The 27,555-nt window shown below is 41.6% G+C and overlaps 1 protein-coding gene across 3 annotated transcripts; it reads right to left on the bottom strand.

Annotated features, from left to right (window-relative positions):
- Positions 1 to 27,104, bottom strand: LOC121896897 (CUGBP Elav-like family member 2). Of its 3 annotated transcripts, none has more exons than XM_042410960.1 (13): positions 26,720 to 27,104; positions 16,399 to 16,595; positions 13,245 to 13,327; positions 8,854 to 8,902; positions 8,161 to 8,295; positions 7,153 to 7,232; positions 5,783 to 5,944; positions 4,088 to 4,151; positions 3,447 to 3,578; positions 2,643 to 2,765; positions 1,815 to 1,991; positions 1,524 to 1,670; positions 1 to 181 (listed from the first exon to the last, which is right to left on the bottom strand). In XM_042410960.1, exons 1-13 carry the CDS (start codon positions 26,788 to 26,790, stop codon positions 54 to 56), a joined length of 1,548 nt encoding a protein of 515 aa, XP_042266894.1. In that variant the 5' UTR covers positions 26,791 to 27,104; the 3' UTR covers positions 1 to 53. The 3 variants fall into 3 exon arrangements, with proteins under 3 accessions (XP_042266894.1, XP_042266895.1, XP_042266896.1); XM_042410961.1 differs by having other exon boundaries at positions 1,524 to 1,667; positions 26,720 to 27,103; XM_042410962.1 differs by lacking the exon at positions 26,720 to 27,104 and adding an exon at positions 26,130 to 26,330.
- Between the last annotated feature and the right edge of the window lie 451 nt (positions 27,105 to 27,555).

The raw sequence follows: 27,555 nt of genomic DNA, 5'->3' as shown, positions 1-27,555 counted from the left end.
CCTAGCAGTGCTAGCATTAGAGCTGGGGAGGGGGGAAGGCCCCGGGGCTAGGATCAGTAGGGTTTGCTGTCGTTCTTGGAGCGCTTCAGCTGAACCTTCAGCCTCTTCATTCCAATCTGGAAACCGTTCATGGCCTGGATGGCAGCTTGTGCAGACACAGGATTGTCATAGCTGACGAACCCTGAGAGTAAAAAAAGGTAGAGGATACATTTAAAGACCCTATTTTGGCCTGAAAACAACTCCTATTCAGCCCAACTAATGTCAATCACATGCTCTTAATCTCTTTATCTATTCAAATTACAGCTCCCAATAACAGTAATATATGTAACTATGGTTCTATGAATTCAATATGCAATACCTGATCTTTGACCATCTGTTGAGGCCAGAAAGAATGAAATGGAGCTCTCTCGCTCTCTCTCTACATTGCTCAGAGCTGATTTCCGTTTTTATATCTGTCTTTACAGGGAGGCATTGTCCGGACAGAACACTTTATGTCCTCAGAGTAAAAAAAAGGTTATTGATTTTTTTTGGTCTAGACGAGAGAATTATTCAATTTTCTCTCATAAATGCACAGAGCTGATGTCGCAATTAACCCTACAGACTGACATTTGTTGAATATAATTTAAGTTACATTTAAGTATGCATATTGTACTATTTCAGAAATTGTATCTATTGATAAGATCATTCTGTCATTTCTGTGTTACATAGTGCTAATCTCAAGACAAGAGCAACTTTGTCTTCCTAATTATTGATTTTTATAGTGAACATTAAATCCAGGAATATTTTGAAAACCTGGTTAATGTCGTTCAAGTAAAAATACTAAGCCAAATATTAATTTAAAAAAAATTGATAACTGAACAGTGATGAAAACAATGTCAATCAAGAGACACCAAAATAATAATCCACTTAAAGTGAGAGTATTTGTGTCATTATACATGCCATTATTTAACACTTGAGCAGTATTAAATTACATTTTCTGTCATTAAAGCTACATTGAAAATATTAAACCAATCAATGTTATATAACCATAAAAATGACTCCCTTCACATGTTTCTATATGGAGGTTATTACACTTTATAAAGGCTGATACTTCACCTGCAACTAAGACATGGTGCAGAGGATATAAACTGAACAAAAACCTGAGTGTAAAAACGTCACATTTGTAGTTTTATGTAGGGGTGTTTGTGTTGGATGAGCACAACAACTTCCTGGAATATTCGCTGGTTGCCTGGCAACCTTACGGTGACAAAAGCACATTATTATACATTGTTGTTTTTACATTTTGGTTTTTGTATGGATTTAACATACAACATATTAATTAATGAGCTTTTTCTGAGGTGTCATTACTATTCTAGAGGACTATTCCTTTAACTCCACTGTGTTCATTTATCAACACACAGACAGAAGAGAAACACAGATGGCACCATGACAACCTAATATCCTGAACACAAAGTACCAGACTGGCAAGGTATATCCGTTACCATTAAGAGGCATTTAGGTTCCAGAGCAGACAACACACTTACCAAAGCACTTGCTCAGATTGGTCTGTTTGTCAATGAAGACTTTGGCAGAGACCACGTTTCCAAAAGGCATGAACATCTGCAGAAGATCCTGGTCCCCAAACTCCTGGGGCAGGTGGTAGATGAACAAGTTGGCACCCTCTGGCCCTACTCCATTTGGTAAATACAGCGGAAACTTAAGTTAGATACGTACTCATTTAGAAAAACACCTGAAAATAATTTCATGAAATGAGACAAGAAACCAAGTGAGGACAGAAATGTGGAGGTGTGATGTCAGCATGCGTTGGTGCTCACCTTCCTTCTGGCTGCCTGCGATGCTCTGCTGCAGGAGAGATTGGCCATAGAGGGAGGGCAGGGCTGAGGCTGTGTACTGCTGCATCCCTGAGTAGGCCTGAGTCAGAGCGTCCATGGAACTGGCTGCTGACCCGTTGGCCATGGAGGCTCCGAGGCCTCCATTCATGGCCCCCATACCTGTAACACAATCAAATTCATGTGTTTTACACTCAAACACTTTGAGAAAGATGTGTCAAGCGTTTACAGCTGCATTAGGTAAAGTTGGCCAGCAGGGGGCAGAAAAACAAACTCAAAAATTCACAGTATCACAGCCCTCTGCTTGACAAGTTGTTAACGCATTACTGGGCGTTCAGCCTGCCGTTGAAACAACGCAAGAAGCTGTGCTGTGAGGGGCATGTTGTCTCATGTACTGGTCAGATAGTGAAATATGATCGAGGACAGCAGGTCTGAGCTGTAGATGCATGAGTATAAAGATTTATCACACATAAAAACACTGCACAGTAGTTTATAGTCCCATGAAAGGATTTTACAACTCAGTTTTTTTTTTGGTGACAACATTTATGTTACAAAGTAATCTACCAGTAACGCAATCTTGCATATGCATATAAGCATATTTGGCCAACACAGCACCTTGCCTCCAAAAACTGAGCGAGATTTCACTTTTGCCAGATGACCTGCATTTTTCTACACAATGCTGTCATCTGTCCGAATACATCCCTAGCCTATCATTACATACCTTACACAGCCCCAGAGAGAAACTGTACACTGTTAACAACAGTGTGCAGGTGAAGTGTGTTTACTTTTAGTTATTTGGAGGGACTTTCTTACCACTGACGCTGCTGGTGAGAGCGTTGAGGTTGTTGAGACCCATAGAGTTCCCAGTGAGACCCTGCAGGGTGCCCAGAGATGCCAAGGTGCTCATGGCAGCACTAGACCCTGCTGTTGAACCGGCTGTTGAGACGAACATTAAATAAAAAAAAAATAAAAAAAGGACATATGGGTTACCACAGGGGTGATTTGCTAATGTTTGAAACACCTCTATTGCTCTAAACGTCTGCCATCTTTGCCACACACCGTTATGGTTATGAGAGGATGACATAGCATTGAGGGGGCAGTTAAAAATCTTAACGAGGAGGGGTCATTATCGCAGCAGCAATATACTAAACTCAGACAGATGGAGCCAATGTATATTTACACAGATTAAAAGGGAAATGGAGGCTCTCATAAAATTTTATATGTGGATGATTAACTCCCATAAAATAAATGAGGAATAGCTGAGGGTCGTTAGGCAAATAGCGGATCAGGGAGGTTTGCAGAGCAGTTGGTAGGTACTATCATAGCAGCAGGGGGGCTAGCTGTGGACATTTATATCTCAACGGGTGAGGAGTTTTTATTTAGACTTGGTTTATATTCGCATGTAACATTTAAATAAAGATGACAGGCAGGTGAAATTGGCAGTTAAGACCAAATAAGGTCAACCCTCAGCGAGGACATCAAAAACAAAAAACACACATTCATAGCTAGTAATGATCGTCAACGCTGCCATGGGATTTGGGTGCTTAAAAGTGTACGTGTATGCTCATACTATGAATTTGCATCACGCTGCAGAGCTCATGTTGGTGCTAAAATTACCTGGACTGCCCAGAGTTCCCAGGGCTCCGCTGTTTGTAGACAGGGTGGTGGAGGTTGGGCTGCCAGAACTCTGGGCTGCAGCAGCAGCAGCGGCTAACGTGGCCAGGTTCTGCAGCTGGAGAGGATTCACACCTCGAGAGAGAAGAAAGACACACCAGAGGTTATTATCAGATTCAAGAATTCCAAATTCATGCTCATGTACTTGCAGAGAAACATCTTTCTGACATATTGTGGAGTAAACAACTGAGCAGAGGAAAGTCTCTTTGGCCTGATAATATTAAAGGAAATCCAAGTATTAGACCTGAAATTATTTTTCCAACATAAAAAAATATGACAGCTACACTGTAGTTATAAAGCTGCACATGTGTACCGTTTCTTTAACTGATAAAACATCGTTTTCCAGATCCAAGTCATGGTAATGTGTTTTGTTTTTGTCTTTGAGTAGCCTGCACAGGCCGAGGATAGCAGGTCTGATTATTAATGTGCCACTAATCCGAACGAGTTATGTGATTTACTGTAATAAAACCATGTGGGCGTAGAGAAGTGAGTCACAAGATCTGTGACATGAGAAGTGTCAGCTTGTTTATTTGCAGAGGATGACATCAGGATAGTGATCCTGACTTGTGAAAGGATGAGCTTACCTCCTAGCCTCTGAATACCATTGAAACTGCTCTGGTTACTGGTGGATGTCGCCTGCTGGAGCAACTGTTGAGGACAAAGAAGGAAAAACTGTATTCAAGGAGCAAACAGCGAATGCACAATTAAGTCCTTTATGATCGTAAATGTTTTCTTGCTTAGTATAATCACACTTGTCTCAGTAAATTTGAGAATAATTTTTACAATTCAGTGTTGCTATTTTACTCCAAGTGTCAGGCAGGCAAAGGACAATTATTGGATGCTGTAATCTTGGCTTTCATACAGTCATCTTCTAATATTTGATGCTTAATTATTTTTATTTGTTTATGTGATTAATGAGAAAACTTAATTTATTGTTGACAGCGACAACTTCAGGTTGAAAGTTTATACAAAAACCCCTGGCATTTTATTATCACCCGATTTCTTTATAAATATTAAATGACAAAATTTAGATATTTTAACTTATAAAATCAGTTTTTGCCTGTCACCAATTAAACTGTCAGCAATAGCCTAAAGATCTCTTGTTTTCTTGCCAGAAACACAAACAGCTCAGCTGTTCATGTTACGTCCATGTTGAAGTCACATGCTCATTGGTTCAGATTATCACAGTTGTCACATGCTAGTCACGCGCCAGTGTCCTTCAGCCAGAGCATAAACAGAGAGACAAGATGCTCCTATTCTGAGTTTAAGAGAATAATTTACAAATCAGGTCTGAATACTGTGCCAGATCTCAAATTATACAGTAACCTTTCATTTATCGGCATTATGCGCCATCAAACTGTATGACCAGGGCACGAAATTAGCACCAGCCACATGCTGGTAAAATATGCAAGTGGCTGATAGATTTACTTCACTCACCAGCCAAAAAAAACAAACAATGGTAATCTATTGAGTGGCTGGTAAAATTTGAACATTCACTAGCCATTTGGCCAGTGGAACAAAAAGTTAATTTTGCACCCTGTGTATGAGGTGTTATTATTCCTGTAATTAGCTTATATTTTGGTTATTTACAGTTGCTACTGTTTTGAAATGGTTGAGGCCTTTGAGGTTGTGTATACTGTAGACAAAATGGCTGCTGGATTTCCATCCAGAGAAATCAGTTTAAAAATAACAGCAGGTGAACAAAAAGAGACAACAACCAACAAATATGACCAAATGCAATACAATATCCCAGAGAGAAACACTTCCTTTGTGATGCTTCTGATCAGTTTGTGTTGAAACTGTGCGGTCAGCGTATAAATCAACCTAAACACCTTACACTAAAACCACCAACTTAACACAACAAACTACATCCTAAAAAATTAAGTTTTATCAAAAAATTAAGTTTTATCAAAACCTCTCTGCTCTCAGACTCAAAAGATTTATTTACAAGTTACAATTTACAAAAGGTAGTATGCCTCCCAGAAATGTCTCAAATAGCATGCTTTAAAAAAAAAAAAAAAAAAAAAATCCTCCTCATGTGTAGCTGCTCGTGAGGCGCCTTAAATAAGCTTCGGTGCACAGACAGGTGTGAGGTCTAAATGCCAACCTGCAGTTTTGTGTGCCAATCTAAACTCTGACATAACCCATTATGAACAGTTCAGAGAGCACTACTTGATTTACTTCGCCATATTTTTTTTCCCGAAACTAGAGCTGTGCCATTTCACAATACACGAGTAATTGTGCAGCTCAACAGGGTTGCGTGTTTGGTTAACACTTACAGCCAGGTACTGCGGTGTGAGGGTCCCCAGGCCGGCCAGGTTTCCCCAGGTGGAGGCGCTGTTGAGCTGCTGAATCTGCTGTACCAGCTGCTGCTGCAGGCGCCGCTGCTCCTTATCTCTCTGTGTGTCGGCAAACTTCACCACTAAAGGTGAGGAGCAGCCCTGAAGCAATGGAGAGGTAAAGGACGTTAAACCAGTTCAGAAGCACACAGAAGAATCCACAGTTTATTTACCAATGCAAGGACACACTTGTTTTGAGGAATTTTTCAAAAAAAAGGAGGGGAGGGGGTTATCCTCTATGCCTCAAGACAGTTTTATGCCTGTTGCATTCATATCAAAGCTAACACACAGAGGACATCTGCCATGCATAGCTGAGCCAGGCCACATTCCAAAAGGGGCACAGGACAATGCTGCAGACAGTGAATCTTTTTAGCACTCTGAGGATCTGAATCGAGTCCACAGACAAGCAGACAACAGATGGAGACAACACTTAAAAAAAGAGACATCCAAACGAGGATATGTCAGCAGACATTAACGATAAAAATGCATTACAATACACACAATCTCGCAAACAGACAGTCACATACTGTTCAGACAGACGCATGGACACAAGGCATGCGGTGCAAAGTATTTTGAGAGTTGAGAGCCAGACAGGGACCAGGCTGGACAGGGAAAATGGCTTCTGCACCAGCAGCACCTCCCATGGCAGCTGGGAAATGGGAGGTCATGATATGGGGGGAAATAGGTGGCACCACCACTGGGGCCTGCTTTTAATCTGGTGTTATGTTTGGTTGGGCTCCTAATTAGACTTGGTCTGATGCTTCACTGGGGAGCCTCTGACCTGCTAGCTGTCAAATTATTGCTGCTCCACTTCCACAAAGATTCCTTTGGCTACATGAGGACATGGACCCAGTTTTTGAAGAAATCTAATAGGGTATTTGCTCTAGTCTAGGTTAATTCTTTGTTAACCTATATTTAATGGTGTGGGCTCTTTTCCCTGTGTTCCAAAATATAGATTGATAATGGCAGACTGTGAAAGCTAGCCTCTAAAATATTATCAGAATCAATAAATGAGAGTCATTTAGCTCAACTCAAAATTGGAGATGACAGCTATTCTGCTCATGCCCTGTTAGCTCTGGATTCAGCAGCTACGTGAGAGGCAATGTTTCAAGTTTTATTCAATTATTTTGCAGACGACAATGTAATTTTGTAATTAGCAAGAGTGGTTTTGGAAATGACTGTGTGTTCTGTGATGAATGGACGCCATCTGCTTGGACAGGTTCTTCATTTTTCCAACACAAGGGGGCAGCAAAATGTATGAGGGGGGGAAAAGGAGGGGGATGAGAAATAGGTGCTAAGGGGTACAGTACCTCCATAGTCTGAGAGTGATGCATGGTTTTGATTGCATTCTGTGCCATTGCCCTGGTAGCAAATGTGACAAACGCACAGCCTGTAGGGGGGGAACAATAGGAGAGGGGGGGAGGAGGGAGGGAGGGACAAGAAGAAACAAAACAAGACAAAAGGTTTGGACAACTCGTTATGAACCCCAAAAAAACACATTACAGTACAAAGAATGGCAACTCCCAAGCACACAGAACCACCCTCACTGGTTAGCACACAGAGAAAGAACACAACAAGGAGAACAGTAACACGTGTCACATGAGCACAGTGATCGACGGATTAAATTGCCACCCAGAGAGGCTTGACTATGTGGTGTCATGGTGAAACAGTCAACGTGATTATATACACATATAATGCACACATAAATATACACTGAAAGGCTTTGATTTACTAAAATATATATAAGAGCTGCAACCATTAAAGGGTATATTAAGGTCCATTTCAAATTGCAGTTTTATTACATACATTTAGTAGAAAAACAGCTGAAATTCATTGCCAAGCTCCCTGCTATAAGGTCTTTTTGTATACATCAACACACGAGCCCCGTGCTGCTTGATATCTGAGGTTTTATGCAGCAGACATCTATGTAGGAGATGCGACGACAGGCTAATTCCAGCCTTTGTAGAGTGTGATGAAGGAGGCGGTAAAGGAGGAGCTGAGCCGAGCTGAGCCGCCTGCCAGCTGAGCCCACGAACACCAGCAGCCAGCGGTTGCCAAGGCAACGGGCCATTGTGCCGGACAGCGAGTGCAGTGGCCCTTCAATGTGCGATGTGGAGGCTGAGTGTCACAGTGACGGGAGGATAGACTATGGGGATGGAATGGGTGCCACTGGAGGTGAATAGCACTTGATTTGGGGGTTGAAATGAAGAAGCGGGGAGGGGCTTGTATAAATACTTGATGAGAATATGTACTCGGCTACACTGGAGGTGGCGGCTCTGCGGACAAGAACACTGTGCCTACGCTGAAAGCACACCTACCTCTGCTCTGACCATCTGGTCCCCGGAGAATTCGGCATTCTTCGATCTGTCCGAAAGACGAGAACATCATTCTGACCTCGTTCTCGCCGTATTTCTTTGAAACCATTCCAATGAAGAGTTTTCTGTCTTCTACCGCTGCAGAAGGATGAAAAGAGAACGGCTATTCAGTTAAACCTAAACAATTATTGAGCTATGAAAGCACCAGTTACATCAGGCACTAAATCTTGCACCTCTCTTCTTCTTGTTCAAGCTCTCTCCTTGTCACACTGCCACGTTTTCTGCCTCCTCACTCAAGGTGCCAGCCTCTTGTACATTTCTGTGCAACTTGCAGCTTGTTTTCCTCAGTGTCTAGTTTTCTAGATGGATGACTAAATCACTCTTTTCTGCTATCCTCCATATCCTGTACCTGCTCTGCTCTTCCCCCTTGTCGCTTTTTAAAGCCCTTAATCCTCCTAACTCCTGACACTATATAGAAATTGTATATTGCTGCACATTCCCTGAACTAAGTCCTTCATAGGCTTTCACTTTGGCATTAAATGGAAACAAAACCCCACCTTCTTCAAAAAAACCTCACACCCCATTTGTCATTTGGAAAAATCTTGCACTTTCAAGAATTCTCCTCAACAGACGTCAACATTGTACCCTCCCATCCTTTGGTTAATGTCACCCTGCCTCCCAGATGAAGCCACTTACCACTTGTTTTCTCACTGTCAGCGGGTTTCATCTGGATAGGATGATGCATCTGAGAAAAAGAAAAAAAAAGAAAAAAGAAAAGAGTATCTGTTAACATCGCACCTGTCACAGTTATAAACTATGTAGGGACTTGGCCTCGTTATCTCTCATATCTTTACACTCGTCCCCCCACCTTCAAGCATTTCTCTGCAACTCTTGTTTTGCTCTCTCACTCTAAAACCATCATCCCTCACCACTGCCAGATTCAAGAGGAAGTGTCTATGAGCTGAAAGAGAGGATCAAATTCTCCAGTATCCAATTTCACTTCTTGCTGTAGACTTGTGATTGAACTTATTGATTCCTCCTGTCAACATCCCTCATCATCCTTGGAACAATTTTGCAGAGATGGTTGGACAAGCAAGTCAATTCTGTATTGCTTTGAAATGTATAGCGAGTTTTAATAAGACATTTTGAGAAAATACTTTCCCATAACGCCTGTGTATTATATAACATACAATGAGAACAAGGTGTGGCAAATCTGAGCTGCGAATAACATCTCTGAACACTACACTCTCTCTCAAGCTGTGCTCATTATGTGAGCAAGTGGATGCAGAACAACTGCTTTGAAATCTGTGATTTCATGCCAGGTAATAGATACTTTTGTCCATGGCGACTCACAGAACTTCAAGTGAATCATTTTTAGCACATTTACCTACCATGTGACGCGAAAGAGAAGAAATAAATCTATCCACGAGATGCCTGAGCAGCTTGTTCTTATGAAAAGTGGTGGGTTTGTTTTTGACAAGCACTAAAGAGAAGCAGACAGATGGCCTGCTCAGTATGGGTACTGGCTAGCGTCACTGACCAAGGAGAGCGAGGCACAGAAGGCAGAGAAAACAGGAACAGGGAAACAAGCTTTTCCACTGTCACGAAAAGCAAACTCAGTCACCTGCAGTCAGAGCCGGTAACAGTATGATCGAGGACTGGGACTCGAGAGAACACTTTATTTGAAATGTCGAGCTGAGCGAGTCGTCCGGTGAAGAGAGCTAGACCCGTACATGCAGCCTGCTACACTCATTTATCATCACAGTTCAATATTTACCTGTAATCTCACTGACAGCGACTCCTTTTCCAATAGACTGGGCTATTGATTCAATCGACGACTGGAGTTGTTTGGTATAGATTTTATTGATTGGAGGGGGAGTAATTCAGAATGGTGTATAGGCAGATTTGTAGAGGTTTAACAAGCAATTGCACTTATTTTTAATGTGTCTAGGTTAAACAGGTGAGGAATTAAGGCACCAAACTCCATCTTAACAGGCTTCATTGTTAAAAAAAAAGACTTCAACTCACCTACTTTTATACCTTTAACTTTGGGGAAAAAAAATGTAGATGTGCATCAATGATTCATGAAGACAAGCATTAATAATTTGTTCCACTTTGTGGCGATCGGGTCCTTTGCATCAGTGAATAACCTGCTGCCTGGTCAAGCACACTCTACCTGATACCTACATGTGTGTGTTGGGTCAGCAGGTTTATCAATTCAATGTGTTGAGATTCAGGGCAGTCCTCAGTGCAGTGTTAGTGCGTAGGTATGGGATGAATATCATTTATTTCAAAACTGAAAAAAAAAAAGCTTTGAAAGGTTGAAACTCAGTGTTTGAAAGCTTGAAATCTAATAAAAAAGGTTTTGCAAGATTGAAACTAAGTTTTGAAGGCTTGTATAATGTTTTGATAGGCTGGAAAAAAAACATTCAAATCTCTGCTAACATTATTTTGTATTTGACTTTTCCTTCTTCGCAGCTGCAGCACTCCAGTGTTTCACCAAAACAGAGTTTCAGATTTGTCATTGTTCCCCTGGTGTATCAGTTTGTTTTCCAGGCTTGAAACCTTGTAAATGGTGATCTGAAAACTGGTGTGCAAATGTTGGGAAAAAAAGTTTTGAAACTTGAGTTTCATTTTCATTTTGAAACCGTTTTTAAAGAGCTGAGTTTACAACACCCATTTTTCACAGATCTGCCCACACAGTTGCAAGCTTGTGTGTCACGTGATTTCTGGCAGCATTGTCTCGCAGTTCTGGTTTGAAACTCTGAAACTCTGAAACAGACGGTCTGAGGGGAAAAAAAACAAAAAAACAAAAAGCTGGGATCTTGGAGGCAGAGGCATTTGCTCTTATTTTATTGTTTGCTCTCTGCTGACGTTCAGTCCAATCAACAGACTGTAAAAAATAGACGTAACTACCTTGACATCACTCATTGGTTTGTGGACTCCTGTTTTGAAGCCTGGAGTTTGCATTTTGACCATCACCATCTTGGATTTTTGGAGCCAGAAGTGACTCTAATGCTAGCTGCTAGCTTGGTTAGCATGGTCCATTTACAGTCTATGGTTAACTGTGATCATGCTAATGCTAATTTTTGCTAGCAAAAACAGGCTTAAAACCATTTGAACAAAATGACTTTATTAGGCAAATAAAATGTTACAATTAACTTTCATGAACTGAAAACACACTGAAACAGCAACGGCTACTCCTATACTCTGTGAATCTGGGGTTACGTTACCTAACCAATGTTGTCGCCACGGTAGGGACTTGCCTGTGACAGTACCCACCTGTCACTCAAAGCTGCCACGCCCTTAATTATGCATAACTTTGAGCCTAATTAAAATTTAAAAATGGGTGAGTTATATAAAAATACACCCTCTGTACAGTTGTCACCTAGCTGCAACAGGCTGTGAACATGTTTATTTCTGCTGTAAAGCTGGGCATTTTAACATGGGAGGTCTATGGGGATTGACTTGCTCTTGGAGTTAGCCTCAACCGGCTATTCGAGGAACTGCAGTTCTTGGCACTTTGGCTTTTTCAGCCCCAGAGGTTGCCGCCTGGTCTAATCGCATGTAGTATTTACTGGGTTAGGTGGCATTGACAGACTGTTCCGCCAAAGACTGATGTGCATAGGATACGCAAACAGGATGCACAGTTCTCTGTGCTGTCTGGCTGAAGCGTCATGTGAAGCGACATCCATTTTTGATGACGGCGGCAACTGATCACAGCTGGATCAGCTGTCAGTTGGCTTTAACAGCTGCAGCGACTTGATGGAGTTTGTGTCTGCATGCATGTGCACTGTCCTAATACTAACTGGAAGAGTGCACTCAGTAGAATGCACATCTCTGCCAGGTGTGTCTGCGGGCATGTACGGTATAGTCTCAGTTTTCTTTAAGATGCATAGAATAGTGTAATGGTATGTTCGCCTAACTGATAAAATATAGATATAGTGAGTGATACACTTGAGTTTACTCTGTAATCTGTCTCCACTCAGTGATGTTGCGGTGTATTAGATCAGTCCGATCAGCTGCACCGTCCAATCAATAACTGCTTTCCAATAAGGGGGTGTGTCAGCCGCTCTCTTGTTCTTCGGAGCAGAAATAAGAGCTTTGGGATGGCCTGCAAAATTGTGGACCAGAATGACTTCCAGTTCAAGCAAGGATTGAGGAAAGATCAAATAAGGGACTTGGGATGTACCCCCTGCCTGCCACAGGTACTGCTTGGGGACAGCCAGACAGCACAGAAACCGTGCAACCTGTTCACGTATCCTGTGCACGTCAGTCATTGGCGGAGTAGTCTGTCAATCCCACCTAACCTTGTAAATACGACATGTGATTGAACTGTACTTCAGCAGAGAGCAAACAACAGGTTAAGAGCAAATGCCACTGCCTCCAGGATCCCGTTTTTTTTTTTTTTTTCCCCCAAACTGTTTCAAACCAGAGCTGTGAGACAACGCTGCCAGAAATCACATGACTCGCAAGCTTGTAACTGTGTGGGCAGATCTCTGAAAAGTTGGTGTTGTACACTCAGCTCTGAAAGAACAGTCTGCAATGAAACTGTAAATGAACATCTGCAAAAGTTTCAAAATAAAGATTCACCCTTTCAAGTAAGTTTCAATATTTCAACCCCCCCCCCCCCTTCCCAACAACATATGTGCACCAGTCTTCAGATCATCATTTACGAGGTTTCAAACCTGGAAAACAAATGAATACACGAGGACAACAGTGACAAATCTGAAACTCTGTGTTGGTGAAACACTGTAAAGAGTGTTGCAGTTGTGAAGAAGGAAAACTCAAATACAAAGATTATGTTCGCAGAGATTTGAATGTTTTTTTTCAGCCTATCAAAACATTATACAATCCTTCAAAACTTAGTTTCAATCTTGCAAAACCTTTATTAGATTTCAAAGCTTTTTTTTTTCCCAGTTTCGAAATATGACATGATATTCATCCTATACATGGGGGCGGCCAAGATACTTCTCAGGCAAGACAGGCGTTCAGTGAGCCGAGAGCTCATTATCGGCCAGTGCACAGCTCACAGGGATGTAGAGGGGCTCAAGCAGCTAAAAGCAGCCCATACTGTGCTTACTCACCCCACTTAAGGTCTTTATGTTGTGCAGTGCATTCTGGGCCTCCAGTGCAGCTTTTCTTGTATAAAAAGTTACAAAACAGCATCCTGCAGAGAGAGAAAAACAGGGACAAACAATGGGTGGGGGGGGGTGGGGGAGAAGACAAAACAGCATTAAAAAAAAAAACAAAAAAAAACAACAACACAGCATACAGACAGTAAATTTAACACCAGAACTGCTGCAGAACAGATGAGAGGCTAAATGGATGAAAGCATTTTCTCTGCATATCACATGTTAGAAACATGTGACAGGATATTCTTAGCGCCACACAGCTCATGTCGGAGCTTGCAGGGAGGACGCTGGAGCAATGAGATAGTTGAAGGCTGTTGTGTGACATGGCCATAGAGATGACCACAGGGTTAGATAGCTGTCAGGAAGCACTGATGCACAGCCCACAGGTCAACACAGTACGGGCATGCCAAGGCACAGTACTAACACATCAACACATCCGAGTGAGTGGTGTTGTATTACATAAGAATCCAATCACAAACAAATGTACGGACAGGAGGCATTAAAAATGGCACAAAGACAAGAGGGAGCAGAAGTGAGAGCAAGGAAGAGGAATCATGGGGAGGGAGGTGGTGGGGGAGGGGTATGAAGAAAAGAAGAGCGGGGGAGGAAAAAAAAAAAAAAAGCCTCTCATCCTCTCGTCCCAGCAGACCGCCAGTGGCGTTCCAGCCTGTCAGTTTCACTGGGCTAGGGAAGTGGAGCACTGCAGCGTCTCTGACCTACATAGTGTGTATTATGCTGTTACTGGAGCTCCCAGGCCGCGGGGAGGGCTGTTGAACTCTAATATGCATCGAGCTGCTCTCTTCTCTCTCTCTCCCTCTCTCACAACCAGCTGAGCTCTCTCTTACTCTGCTGCTGAGCCCTGCCTCCGATTTACTGGAGCTAAATAAACCATCCAGAGAGGCGTGATAGTTATCAGATGATTTTTTCATGACCTGCAGTCGACGTGACCTAAAAAACACTGCAAATCTGATGGCTCTTCAATAGCGCTGTGGCAAAGTAAACAACCAAAATGAAAGTTGGATTACAGCAATTTCAACGGACAAATCAAACAAAAGGAAGATTGATGACATAAGAAGGGAGTGAAGGGTTTATTATCTGCTAGGCTAATAAATATAAGCCTAATAACATCAGGCGGGCTGAGCTTTGATAAAAACTGCCCACACTTCTCCCAGTAAGGGTATGACTACTGGGAAAGGAGGACGGTGATGAAATTGATGGGCGTGGAGGTGCTGCTGAAACAAATTCACCTCACACAGACTGGGTGAGCCAAAGACCGCTGTGATCAGGCCAGATTATCTATTAGAATACATTAACATTGCATTAACATGTCAATAGGCCATCACAGCTGACACTCTGCATAGAACAGGGAAGGGCTCTGCTAAAAAAGGGGGCTTTGAACTCTCCAGCCTCCCAATGAACCGCACAGTGTTGGCTGTATATTTATATATAAACACACACACACACAGACACACACACACCATAAGCAGCACCCTTGTGTTGCTGGTAGGGCCTCAACACACTAGTGGTTCTTTTTGACTAAATGTTAAATTATACCAGTACCAGGTTAAAAAGGCAACAGCTATGATTGAGACAAAAATCTCTGAATGCTTCAAGACAACACGTCATCCTGTTGTTGTAAATTACTGTTACATAACTGATATTTGAATAGATGCTAGAAAAGCGATGGAAAGGAAGACGGAAAATACCAGAAAGACAGAAAGATTGTCCATCTCCAAAGTAGTGGCATTGTCTTTTTTTTGTTTTGTTTGAAAGGCAAAAAAAAAATAAGGATAAACTGTGCTAAATGTATGACATCACTGATTCACTAAGCTGAACAGCCAGTCGGGCAAACACTCACAGACCGGGCCTCCACCACTGATTCCACGGACTCAATCAGTGGAAGAGTGGCTGATAAGGGCCGAACAGTGCCAATGATTTGGGACACACCACAAAATCTACGGGCTATGGTTGTCCGGAGACCTCTAATGACAGCCAAGCGGCTCCAGACGGCTTAATCCGGCTGAATGTGTTGGGGCTGTTAAATTGCTGGTAACAAAAAAAAAAAAACCCCTCTCCATTTAAACTCCAAATATGGTCTCACCACAATAAAAACCCAAGAGTGGATTAGTGCCTTTGACCATAGTGAGTCACCCAAGCATCAAGGGAATTGAAATTTGGGTGATGTCGTAAACGCAGGACAGTTACATCAGGGAAACTGTTGTTTACTTTATTCACCTGTAGTTAGTTACGGGAGACTGAGCACTTCTAGCGGCACTTTGCAGCTCTCTGCAGAGGGCAGGCTTCCACTTCACCGTCTCCTCTAATTGCAACCTAAACTGAAACGCTCAACTCGAGCATCATTTCTTTTTAAGGTGAGTGCATCGATGGATGTGTCTTAATGGAAAATTGCAGTTGAGTGACACTTCCTCCATATATGCTGCTTTTAAAACCAGCATAGCAAAAAAAAAAAAAAGGAAAAAAAAAAATCTATAATGCAGGGTTATGAAAAGGTGTTATTTTTTCACCCTGAAACAAAAGACTATTGAATCATCTCATGTGGAAGCACAAACACAGCTGCATGGCATGTGCAAACAAGCAATACATGCACCGCCTAAAGGGATTGTACTGAAATGCAACAGTGGATGACGTGGCAATAAGAGGGTTTTATGTATTCTGATTGACCACCAAAAGCCAATCAAATACAGGCAGAAGACAACAGTGGCTGTATGACACAAACCAACCAATATTTAGATGTCCTACTTTATTACCACTAGAACTAAAAATCTGTTTTTATTATTTAATTGGTAATATTGGTATATGGTTACTCATTAAAAAAAATCTAAATTGCTCACATATCATGAGGCAAAAAACCTTAAGTATTCATTTTATAATGGGAAACCATAAAAAGCAACTAACTGTAGAGATTTGTTAGTGTATCCAGTAAATCTTATGATAAATTATTGCATTCTGCGTCATTTAACTGAGTCAACTATTTTTATTTTTTTTTAATATTTAAATAGCTAGAAAAATTTTCAAAGAGTCTAGCATTCAACAGTCTCGGTGGCATCATAAATCAAACAATCATAATTTCGGGCCATGATCATACCTTTGCTCTGAGGGGGATTCTGGGTGCGATCGCGGAGGATGTTGATCTGGTGCACAGCTCCGAAAGGCTCAAAAAGCTCTTTAAGTTCTGTTTCTGACCAGGAGCGCGGGATCTGTCCCACAAACATCTTGATGGAGTCTGGGTCTGGCTGGTCCAAGTGCTCCAGCGACCCGTTCATCTTGCTGCCGTTGCCGTTGCTAAAACAAAAAGACCCGTAGTTAGTATACTAGAGAGTAAACAAAACTCATTCCTTAAAGCTGAAATAACCGTTTGGGAACAGCAGAAACATTTGAGTGTAAATATTTTAAGCAAACTTGTTAGCAAATGGTTCCTTATTTACACATCCAGCAGTGATGTAACATTATTTAGAGTCTTGTTTCTGCCCCCCCCTGGTGAATGCAAGTCCAATATTCACTGTCTTTTAACGCCGTTTTTGGTCTCTAACAAATTCTGAGGGAAATATTTGTCTCTTTAGCTGCTAAATCCTCAATTATGTCCACAGACTAGTTGCTTACTGTGTCCATTTGCCGTTTTGTGCTGAGCAGGTAGTTCAGTGGGTTTTTAGAGCTTTTTTGCTGACAACAGCTGGCTGCTGTGGCCAAAAACGACGCTACGAGAGCGGTGAGAGTGAACCAGAACAGTGAAGATGTGGACTGGGCAGCTAAATCAATGAACTGAAGCTTGTCACAAAACTTTGTAAAGCCAGGGGGAGCTGCAGAGTCGGGTGATAATTCTCTGTGGGTTCATCACTACTTGTGACACCTCTCACATTACACAGTGTAACTTGATGCATTGGTATTAAAAAAATATTGATTGTGGCTTTAAGTTCGAATCAGTGGTCACCTTTACATTAAGTTCACTGGAGTTCACTGAGAGTGGGACTACAAGGTGACAGATGATTCAAAACCTTGATATCAAAAAAGGTCAGCTACATGGTTTCTGAGAAACAAATGATTGGTATAGGTCCAATTATTCATTTCAGACTCTTAGAACAGTTATTAAAATGTCTATCACATGACTAAAAGGCAGCCTCTGAAATGAGAAAAAGTTGTAATGACACACACAATTTACAGTAACCAAAATCATGTGCTTGACCAAACAAAGGTTTGGTTTCATGTCGGGCTTCAGCCGTGGAGGAATGAAAAAGGATGTGTGGTAACATTCAGGGAGCACAACTAATACGCTTGAATTTAGTATTTGTTGGGTTAGAATGAATGCCATTAAACTGTAGGAATGCAGTGTTTTTGACATCTTACAGACAGGCGCTGCATCTCCTCGTGTGCATCCATTTCCTCCATGCTGATGTTAAAATCTAATGCAATCCTTAAAGTCACACAGGCTGCCTTGGGCACTCCTTTTTAAAGGGAAAATGGTCAGCTACAACAAAAGATATTCTTCCATTTCACCTATTTTAGATGATATCGGTCACAGTAACACTGCAGCGAGTTCCAGTGCATCTGAAAAATGAATTTGGGGGGTGTTTAGCCAAACTTAGGAGAGACTAAACAGCCAGACTTTTCTCTGTTCTGTTTACAGTAGGAGCGGCTGACATTGACACTAAAATGAGAATAGCTGGTCCACCTTAAAAGGTCAGTCCACTTGAAGTGAGCCTAGTCAGGCTAGGCTAACCCATTGTCGCTACAGTCGGGGCTAATCCCCTTAATTTTTCCAGCAGTTGAGAAGCTGCAGCATTTATTAAATGACACGCGGCTGTGGCGCAGGAGGTAGAGCGGGTTGTCCACTAATCGGAAGATCGGCGGTTTGATTCCCGGCTCCTCCGGTCCGCATGTCAATGTGTCCTTGGGCAAGATACTTAACCCCGAATTGCTGTGAATGATTACATTTCCTCTGATGGGCGGGTTGGGACCTTGCATGGTAGCCCCTGTACCCAGCGTATGAATGTGTGTGAATGGGTGAATGTGATTTGTAGTGTAAAAGCGCTTTGAGTGGTCGGAAGAGTAGAAAGGCGCTATACAAGTACAGTCCATTTACACTGTAGCCTGTGCATTTACTGCCAGATTGACAACTTACTGTTGACCTTTTCCTCTGCTCCGCTCGCATTCACTGTCACTTTTTTGCCGCTCTCTCTCACTCAACCACAGACATTACGCACTGCCCTATTCCTTAATGGAACATAACATAATAGCACCTTTCACGTAGATGTCCTTTGAAAATGAGGAGAGGGAGGATGACTCATACAATTCCACGATAACGTAGGGTGTTATCGTGCTCGCACAGTGAGCGAGTGAAAATCAATAGCAGCCCGTTGACATTAATGATTGAGTGAAATTTTAGCAGCAGCATCCATAATTCTGCAGCAGCAAAAGAATACAGGGGAAACGCTGCGTAAGTGACACAGGTCTGTCAGAGGGTAAAAACACCAAAGAAAAGCCCAGTGGTTACAAAAACATGCTAAACTAGTTTTACTCCAGAGTACTTTGTCTGAAGGCAGAAAAAACATTATTTTCCAGGTTATGAAAAACAATAAACTTGCAAACATTTATGGTTCTGTCTTTTCATTTTATCTGCTCTAGTTTAGCTATTACTTTTGTCAAATGCGTAGTTTTGCTTTAATAATTAATAACTAAACTAAACTGTATTGTTCCTGCCACAGTCAAATACTTAAAATGGCTACATCAAGACTGCAAAATATATTCTGAAGAGCTGTTTTAAACAAAATAGGATCCTTCAGGCAACAGACGGTAAAAATAATTAAAACAGCAAGGTTTTGGATTTTAGCAATTAAAAGAATGACATGATTTTAAGCAGAGAAAATAGAGATAAATAAATAAAGCAGCATATGATCCTTTTTAATGCCTGAATACTTTCACATAGTTGATAAAACTTCTGTTATTTTTGACAGTTTCCACTTGTGACTCTTGTTGGCTTGTTTGCTAAACTAATCAGTGCATTGGGAGAATGACTGATTGGTCATTGTCACCGTAGACACAGAGTGTATGTGTGAAACTAATAAATTGAAAACAAGGCTAAATTGTTATTCATCAAATAGGCTAGACTTTGTGTCTGTAAGATCCATTATGAAAAGGCAACGTGCTTTGATAGGAAATTGAAAATATATCAAACTATCAAGGAGTCAAATGGTTTAAAAATGTCATTAAAGCCTTTGCAGTGAGACTATTCAACATGTGTAGAGATGCTGAAACAATATATTGTTTGCCATAATGGATGGTCTAACAACTCTGAATTGTATAGTCAACAACATATCGAGTATCAATCCGGGTGGTCGGGAGTAGCAGAGCAATGATGGAGATGAGTGAAATACTAAATCGTGCCATTTTACTTTGAGGCAAGCCTTAAGGACAGAGAATCAATACTCACCAGTGTACCTGCGACTTCAAGCACCTTTGTCTCACTCACTCACACACACACACACAAAGTCAAGCTGAGAAACATTTCCTGACAGATGTTGCAGCAGAGCGGCTGGAAACTAGGAATGATGCCGGGGCTATAGCCATCCACTAGTTGTTAAGGCGTGGAAATCATGTTAAGCATAAAGCATCACTCCCAATACACGCTATACTACCACAGATGATCAAGAAAGGCCAAGTGCAACACCAAAAAGCTAAAGAGTCTGGCACCCACACAGCCCCACAATTCTTAAAAACAACATTGTAAAAGCAAAACTGACAAAGAGATACACTAACTTAAGAACAATTTTTGCACACAGACCTTTGGACGCGAGTCATCCATCTCTTACAAATTGAGCCCAGCCGTTCAGCAGAAACACCAAACTCCTTGAGGGACTTAAATGACATACTAACAAATCACACTTCAGGTCTTTTTCTTCTGAAATCCAACTCCACACCTCGGTATGAACTGTTTTTTGTTTTTTTTTTTCCTGGGGGCTGTCAATACATTTGAATGATGACATATAAAAAAAAAAACAGAAAAATGCTCCACTGAAACAAAAGCTTCTCTCCACACACACACACACGCACACACACACACACACGCTCTCACAAAAAAAAAAAAGGGTGAGTGCCCCCCTCCCACCAGCTCCGACAGCTACACGAAAACAGCACTGCAGAGCTCTAAACCTTCAAGAATTGCTGGTTAGCAGACAGAGATTTTGCGGTACATCTCCTTCTCAGGCGCTTTGGCGATGGTACAGAGAGTAACCTACAGCTTCTTCACCACAGCGGGGGAACAATCACATATTGTTCCCCCATGCTGGAGAACACTATTCACCGTTCCTCCACAGCACAATGGGCCAAGTCAGAGAGATGCTTTGGAACACATCGAAGGTTACGTCTGCTAAGGCCACGGCGCTGGTGTGTGACACCATTTATCCAGTTTTACCAGTGGCACTCCGCCGCCATTTTGCTGAGGGCCCTTTGATGAAATCTCGGCTTTAGAAACGGCAAACCTCACCTGACAAACTGTATTTGTGTCACAGCATTCAAAAAAACATCAAGGCTCAAAAACCATGTGCCTTTCCACAGTGTCTCCTTGAGATTCATTAAGCTTCTACAGCTGCGAATTGTCTCTTCTGCTTAAAAAAGATAAATAACTACAATAATACAGTCTCTGGCCTTCCAATACACCTCCATAAAAATGACAATTTTAATTACTGCAAAAATGCCTATATGCAATTTATACTACCCAAGGAACTTCAGTAAGACAATAAAAATTATTGATTCAACTTGTCTGCCTAAAAGTGACGTTATTGTATTGTACAATGGCTGAGTGCATAGAGAGTAACGTAATATCACATCAAATGCTGAATTGACCGCTCAAGCTGAAACTGGAGGAAAAAGAGCGAAAAAAGACAGGAAGAAAGAGACAGGTAGTAAAAATAAATGTCAGACATTATTTAAATGTTTGGTAGCATTTCAAGTTGAACGTGGACACACTGCTGAACTAGTCTTAAAGAGACAGTATTTAGCTATAGCTACTTTGGTTAGCCATTGTGGACTAGAAGATCAATATCTGTCAGTAACATGTCCGTTTTGAATTTCACCTGCTGATAAAGTAGTATATCAGTGAAAGTCAGGTGTCAAGCTGTTTAAGCAGCATTAAGTTTTATCATTATAACAGCAGTGGCTTTATGCATATTATATTATATACAAGGCTACAGGCGTATGCCTCAAACAACCAAAAAGCCAGTTCAGTGAGTTCAGAGTAACCAGGATGTTGTTTTGGTAAAACATGTTGCTGCTGGATTTTTGAAATCCTTCAATGATTTGAGCATAAAATAAAACTCCTTTCACATCCACTGTATTGCAGGAGACAGCACAAAAATGTAGAGGTGGATATCCCAAAACCTGGCAAAATAAAAACCAAACTATCTATTTGACTAGACTTCACTAGGTGTCTGTGAAATTGCCTCTTTTGATAGGGTGAACTGAACCTTTAAATGTTGTCTTTGTCCTGCTTTTATAGCCTGTATTAAAGGTAAGTTACCGCATTGTTAGCCACACTAGCAGCTGTCATATCTTCAGACCACATGATTTGTCCTTACTTAGAATGAAATATTGTATAAAAGCACAGACAGACACACAATTATGGCACATGATTGATAAAGTCACCAAGTCAGAAATGCTAAAACCAATTCTGTTAATACTGCTAAGCTTTGCTCCTTACACCACAGTAGTGACAGTAGTAGACAGTAGTGATGAAGTCTTTTGCTGAGCCTCCAACAAACAGCCCCACGATGTGGCAGCTCATCACGCTCCAAGACGCCCTGCAGCAGCTGACAAGTCATTCAGAGCCGCGACAGTTGCATGCTGCACCACCCATAAAAACAGGTGATTTATCTGGACCATGTGTCTGTCCTGTTGGTGAGCTCTGACCGCGCAAGTATGCCAGCAACACCTTTGCTGTGCCCATAATAGAAAGTCAGCCAATTTGCCTAGTAATGCACATGATTTTGAAAGCTCAGCGTTGTGCGATTGGACGTTACTCATCCTTTAGCCAACAGGGGTCACAGCAACAACACATGTCGCATGATGTTGTAGAGTTTTGTCACCACTGCTGATGGAAAGCAATCCTGCTGCTAATAATCCTGCTACATTGTTAAAAATGCCTGATATCAGTATGTTCTTTTAAATAGTATTTATTTATTGGTGTCATTTGGTACTTGTAATGTCAATTAAACTATCACAATGTTGCTTTAATTAAAATGTTAATCAAGCAAGTCCTGTTAGGGCAATGTCACACATAATGCTGACTGAGTCTCTTCCTGTTTTGAGTAACAGACTAAAAGTTGCTCACTTGCCTTGGGCTGTTTTGGCAACCAACAGCACACTGCTGTCATGCTTAATTGGGGATAAAAAAAAAAAAGAGTCAAAGTTCACATGGACACACGTAATGCTTCTAAGAAAAGAGGAAAATCGGTTAAGTGAAACAGCTGCTAGTGGTTCCCCCCCCCAAAAAATCATGAGTTCTCTTTTCTTTCAGGAAACCAATGGCCTCATAAGCTGATTGAACAAGACACAGAATGCCTCTAATGCTTCGGTCATATCTTTGACAGCTGTCAAGAAGAACATGAAGGCTCTCTCTTCCAGCTCCATCTATATTTTCTGCTACCACAAAAAAAAAAAGGAGGCGGAATATTCTTTGACAGGCTGGTCTCAAGTTTTGGATAAAACTGTCCTCCTGACAGGCTCAAAGTTGTAACTTTGAAACTAGCCACAGAAAACAGGAGCAGGATTTACACAATGTTTGCTGTAGGACACTTAAGCAAGAAAGACCTGTGGCCCGGGTTTGAAAACACAAATTATGACCAAGGATGAAAGTCGCTTCAGGCTAGAAAGCAGAAAACAGGAGGACTCTGTTATTTGATTTCCATACCAAGTGGTCTACCGTAATCAGCACATTGTGGTTCTGATGGGGAGTTATTAGGATATTTTCCTCCTGGCATTAGCGCCAATTCAGCTCAATATGGCCTGATTTCATTGTTGCATTTCCCCTGATGAAGACAGACATGTTCAATCAGCCTCTGAACGGGCCGCATGTTAACAGACGGCCAGCATCTGATGACAAGGTCCGCCCCATTAGCTCCATAATCACACCAAGTGTCCCTGGCGGCTATAGATGACGTTGCTAAAAGTAAAGCTAGTGTGAACCAACAGTTAAATATCAAACCAAATAACCTCTGTTCACACCCCTGTCAGTCACAGACGGAGCATGAATTTAAATCTTCAGGTGGAGCTCACTGGAACAGGCAGCAGCCTTACCAATGCATCTCAAATGAAGAGACAAACAGCTCACTAAAAGCTGCAATTACACTTGATTACTTTGACAGAGTGTGCTTACTGCTCTGACTTAATCAGTCATCCATTATACTCACCTGTGATAGGAGACAGAACATTTTAATTAATACAAAACTCCCCTAACAAAACATGCAATTTTTCATTTCAGTTTATGCTTACAAATACCACACATAGTTCTACTTCCTCATTCCCTACCCCCTACATTATAGACACTCAGTAGTTAACACTATAGTGAGGTGTAAAGTGGGATTTCACACTTTTTACAACAATAATTGACGGATTGCATTGTGTGACTGTTAGCAGATAGTAGTACACATGCCATGGACACAAATTTTTTCCACTGCTGGAATTTTTAAGGACCAAATACTGCATAAAAGACATCTTCAATCAGCTTGAACACTCAAATAAATGGGTAACAGTAAATATAACAGACTATATAGTAAATAATGAGTGATTTGACACACAGCCTATAACTTGAGGACAGAGGCTTTTAGCTCTACAAAAGGCATCAATCCAAAAGAGAGGTTCTCTTGTTGTCACATCCCCTCAATCCAATCCATTATCACTACTCTTGACTTGCCCACTCAAGAAGTGCTTTTTCAACCCAACAGCTGATTCCATTTCACGTGGACTGCAGACACTGACTTCTAGGTCACAAGTAGCGTGACCAGAATGATCTGTTAAACTGAAAACATGCTGATTGCTATCCATTTTCATAAGATCAGTTTATTTTGCTGCTTCACCATGATTTCAGTGTAGATTTTGTTCATAACTGAGCAGCCACACAGTACTGACAATTATGTACATGGTGGGTGCATCTGGTCTTATGTAACCCTGTCCCACAATATCTTTTGTTTGCGAAGCCTGCAGTAGAATTTGTTCAACCTTCGATCACACCACCCCTCATTGGAGATAGAGGCCATGATTATGAGCGTTCCAAGGCTGTGCATGAAGGTCCGGGACAGTCAGTCTTGTAATTATTGCTGTGCCAAGCTAGCAGCAGGAGAGAGACAGGTGACAGGCCAGATCAGAGCCCTCCTACTTTTGGTCTTTCACATCTGGCTGCATGGCACTCTCCCACCAGGACCACCCTCTCAGCGTGGGGAGAGAACAGAACAGCTGGCCTGAGCAGCCTCGGACCCAGTGCCAAGATCCTACACTTCGCACAGATCAACAGCTCCCCGGCTGCAACAAAAGGGATCACCAGGGTGCTTAGCTTACTGACATAGCACTATGGCTGTGCTGGCTGCCAAAGGATCACGCTTAAGCCCTGATAGTCACTCTCACTGTCAACAATCGGACGGATAAATCAATCAAATACAGCTGGGGCAAGATCTAATCCATCACCTCACTGTCTTCAAGTCCAACAGATGAGATATCCTTTAAAAATGTCCCTCAGAAGTGTGAAATATATGTATATATAAAAAAGAAAATCAAATCAGTAATTGTATTTAAACCCCATTCATTTTCAGAAACTTTACACAATTTGGGATAATAATCACTGGTAACTAACAATTATTTTCATTTCACTTAATCTGCCGATTATTTTCTCAATCAATTAATCAAATTTTTTGTCTGCAAAATGTTAGTAAATAGTAAAAAGTCCCAATCATAATTTCCTGAAGCCCAAAGTGATGTCCTCTACACTTAAAAACAGTAGGATATGCAATTTACTGTCACATAAAACACAGAAAGCAGAAGTGAAAAGCTGGAATTGTTGGAATGTTTGGCATTTCTGCTGAAAGCAAATTACTTTAAATGATTAGTCACTCGTCAAAATAGATAATTTTCATCATATTACTTAACTACTGCCTCAGTTCTGATCACAGGACTCTGCTATCATTCATATCAGCCATACAGATATAGTTTAAAGAAACACCCTTGAAGAAAAATAAAAACTAGTTTGTGTCTTTTCCTTGAGTGCAAGACCATGAAATCAAATGACAAGGCCCATTTTGCTGCAAGATAAACACAGCACTCCTGAAAGTGCAAACATTTAAATTTTAAACAGTCCTGAAGTGAAAAAGCACGCTGTGGGTTTTGGTAATGTTGTTGTCAAACAGAATTAGCTAGCGTTGCATCGAAAGGACAGAGTTTTAATATGGACCTCTGGGCTCGCTGAGTGTCTTTTCCTCCCTTGTTTACATGCACTGTCACAAGATTTCCATTAATGGCTCAATAATGTAGCAAACCACGTGTTTTTGTGCCGTTAAGTAAGCACTCTGCATTCAACATGGACGGAGGCACCGACGCCTGTGAGCTAACGGTGCTAGCTCGCTCAACTGCTAGCAGAAAAAGACAGGGAGGGACTGTGCGCTGCCTACAAACAAGCTTCGCTTATACTGCTGAGGTCTTGCCAGTAAAAAAACTGACAAACAAATCACTATTAGCTCGACAACAAACTATATTATTAGCAAACTTTACGCCAACTTGACACCATTTCTCTATTCGACGCACTTCCCTTTAAACAGTTGATAAGACAGTTTTAACACCTACCGTGTCCACCGAGCACACGTAAACTTGATCAATTGTACCTAAATAAAGTAAATAAAGCTAAATAAAGCGCCACACGAGCAAGTGGTGCTGTTTTTGTACGAGTAACACTAAAATACAGCCTGTGTTGCTGTTTTAAAAATAGCTAATCGATGCTGTTTTTCTGGACTGATACCGAAACGTGTGATCTCCGGAAGCACATGTCACTTGACTGTTGCAGCGCGCCGATAAACCGTCGCTAGCAAAACGCGTTTACTTCCACTCACTTGTGAGTAATACGAGTTAGCTTAAAGCTTGCGGGCTCCGTCGTAGTTATGAGTGGTGTTACACGTATTTAACTAGCTTATGTTGTGGTTAAATAATTTATTATCCAAGTTAGACAAACTACTCACAACTCCAGGTGAGCTGTTTGTGTGATTAGCAGCGTTAGCATCCCACTTCCCAGTTAAGCTAACGTTAGCTAACTCCCAACTCGCCCTCAACTGTGCCGTTTGCTTCATCTCTACAAACACACACACACTAAAGGTTTTAGCTGTTGCTGGCGAACAAGAGGTGTAGTAAGCCAATATCGGATCGATAGTTGTGTCACTTACATTGTGTCGCTTGAAGTCAATAACCGACTTTCGGTGAGAGGGTGGAAATCCAGGTTGTACGCCGAAGTCATGCTCAAAACAAAACGTCTAAAAAATCTTAACAATGAGAGGACGTCCGCTCACTCGCAAGAAGCTCAACTCCTGCGAGACGGCGAGAAGACGAAGCAGAGCAGGTGCAAAGGGAGGGGGCGTCTTCTTCAAAACTGCATGAGAGAGAGAGAGAAAGAGAGAGAGAGAGGAGGGGAGGGGGCGCACCGGTATCCGCCTTATTCCTTCTTCCTAATTTCTCTCTCGTCCGCGACTGAAATAAACTGAGCCGAGCCGCTGTCACACTGCACACCGAGCTGCAGCAGAGCAGAGGCGTGGCCTCTTCAACAAAAGTCTGAAACCATGCTGCCTGCTGCTCAGCCGGGCTCACAGCGCTGCTCTCACTGATGTAAAATGACTGTAATGTCTCTATAGGAACAAACACGTGGTGCTCTATATAGAGTTTAGAGGCCTATTATGATATTTTATCTGCTGTGGCATCCTTACATGCACATAATGACTGATATTCTGCAGCATTGCCAAACAAAAAAAGGATTTAATGATCCTGATTAGAGAGCCATTTAAAATGCTCAAATATAGTACCCATGTCATTACCATCAAGAGTAATAAGGCTGTTCCTGTTTCTATATTTTTCACTGGACTCTAAATAGGCACCTCTTTTTTATTTTTAATTAGATTAAGCCTATAAATATGAGTATTTCCAGTTGGTTACATGTCTTACATTGTAGATAACTCCATAAATGTCTTCTAATCAAATCTTACAATCTCTTACAATCTTTTTATTTTTG

Source organism: Thunnus maccoyii, chromosome 5, assembly GCF_910596095.1.
Source record: "Thunnus maccoyii chromosome 5, fThuMac1.1, whole genome shotgun sequence".
Taxonomy (NCBI): Eukaryota; Metazoa; Chordata; class Actinopteri; order Scombriformes; family Scombridae; genus Thunnus; species Thunnus maccoyii.
This window is presented reverse-complemented; position numbering and strand designations above follow the sequence as displayed.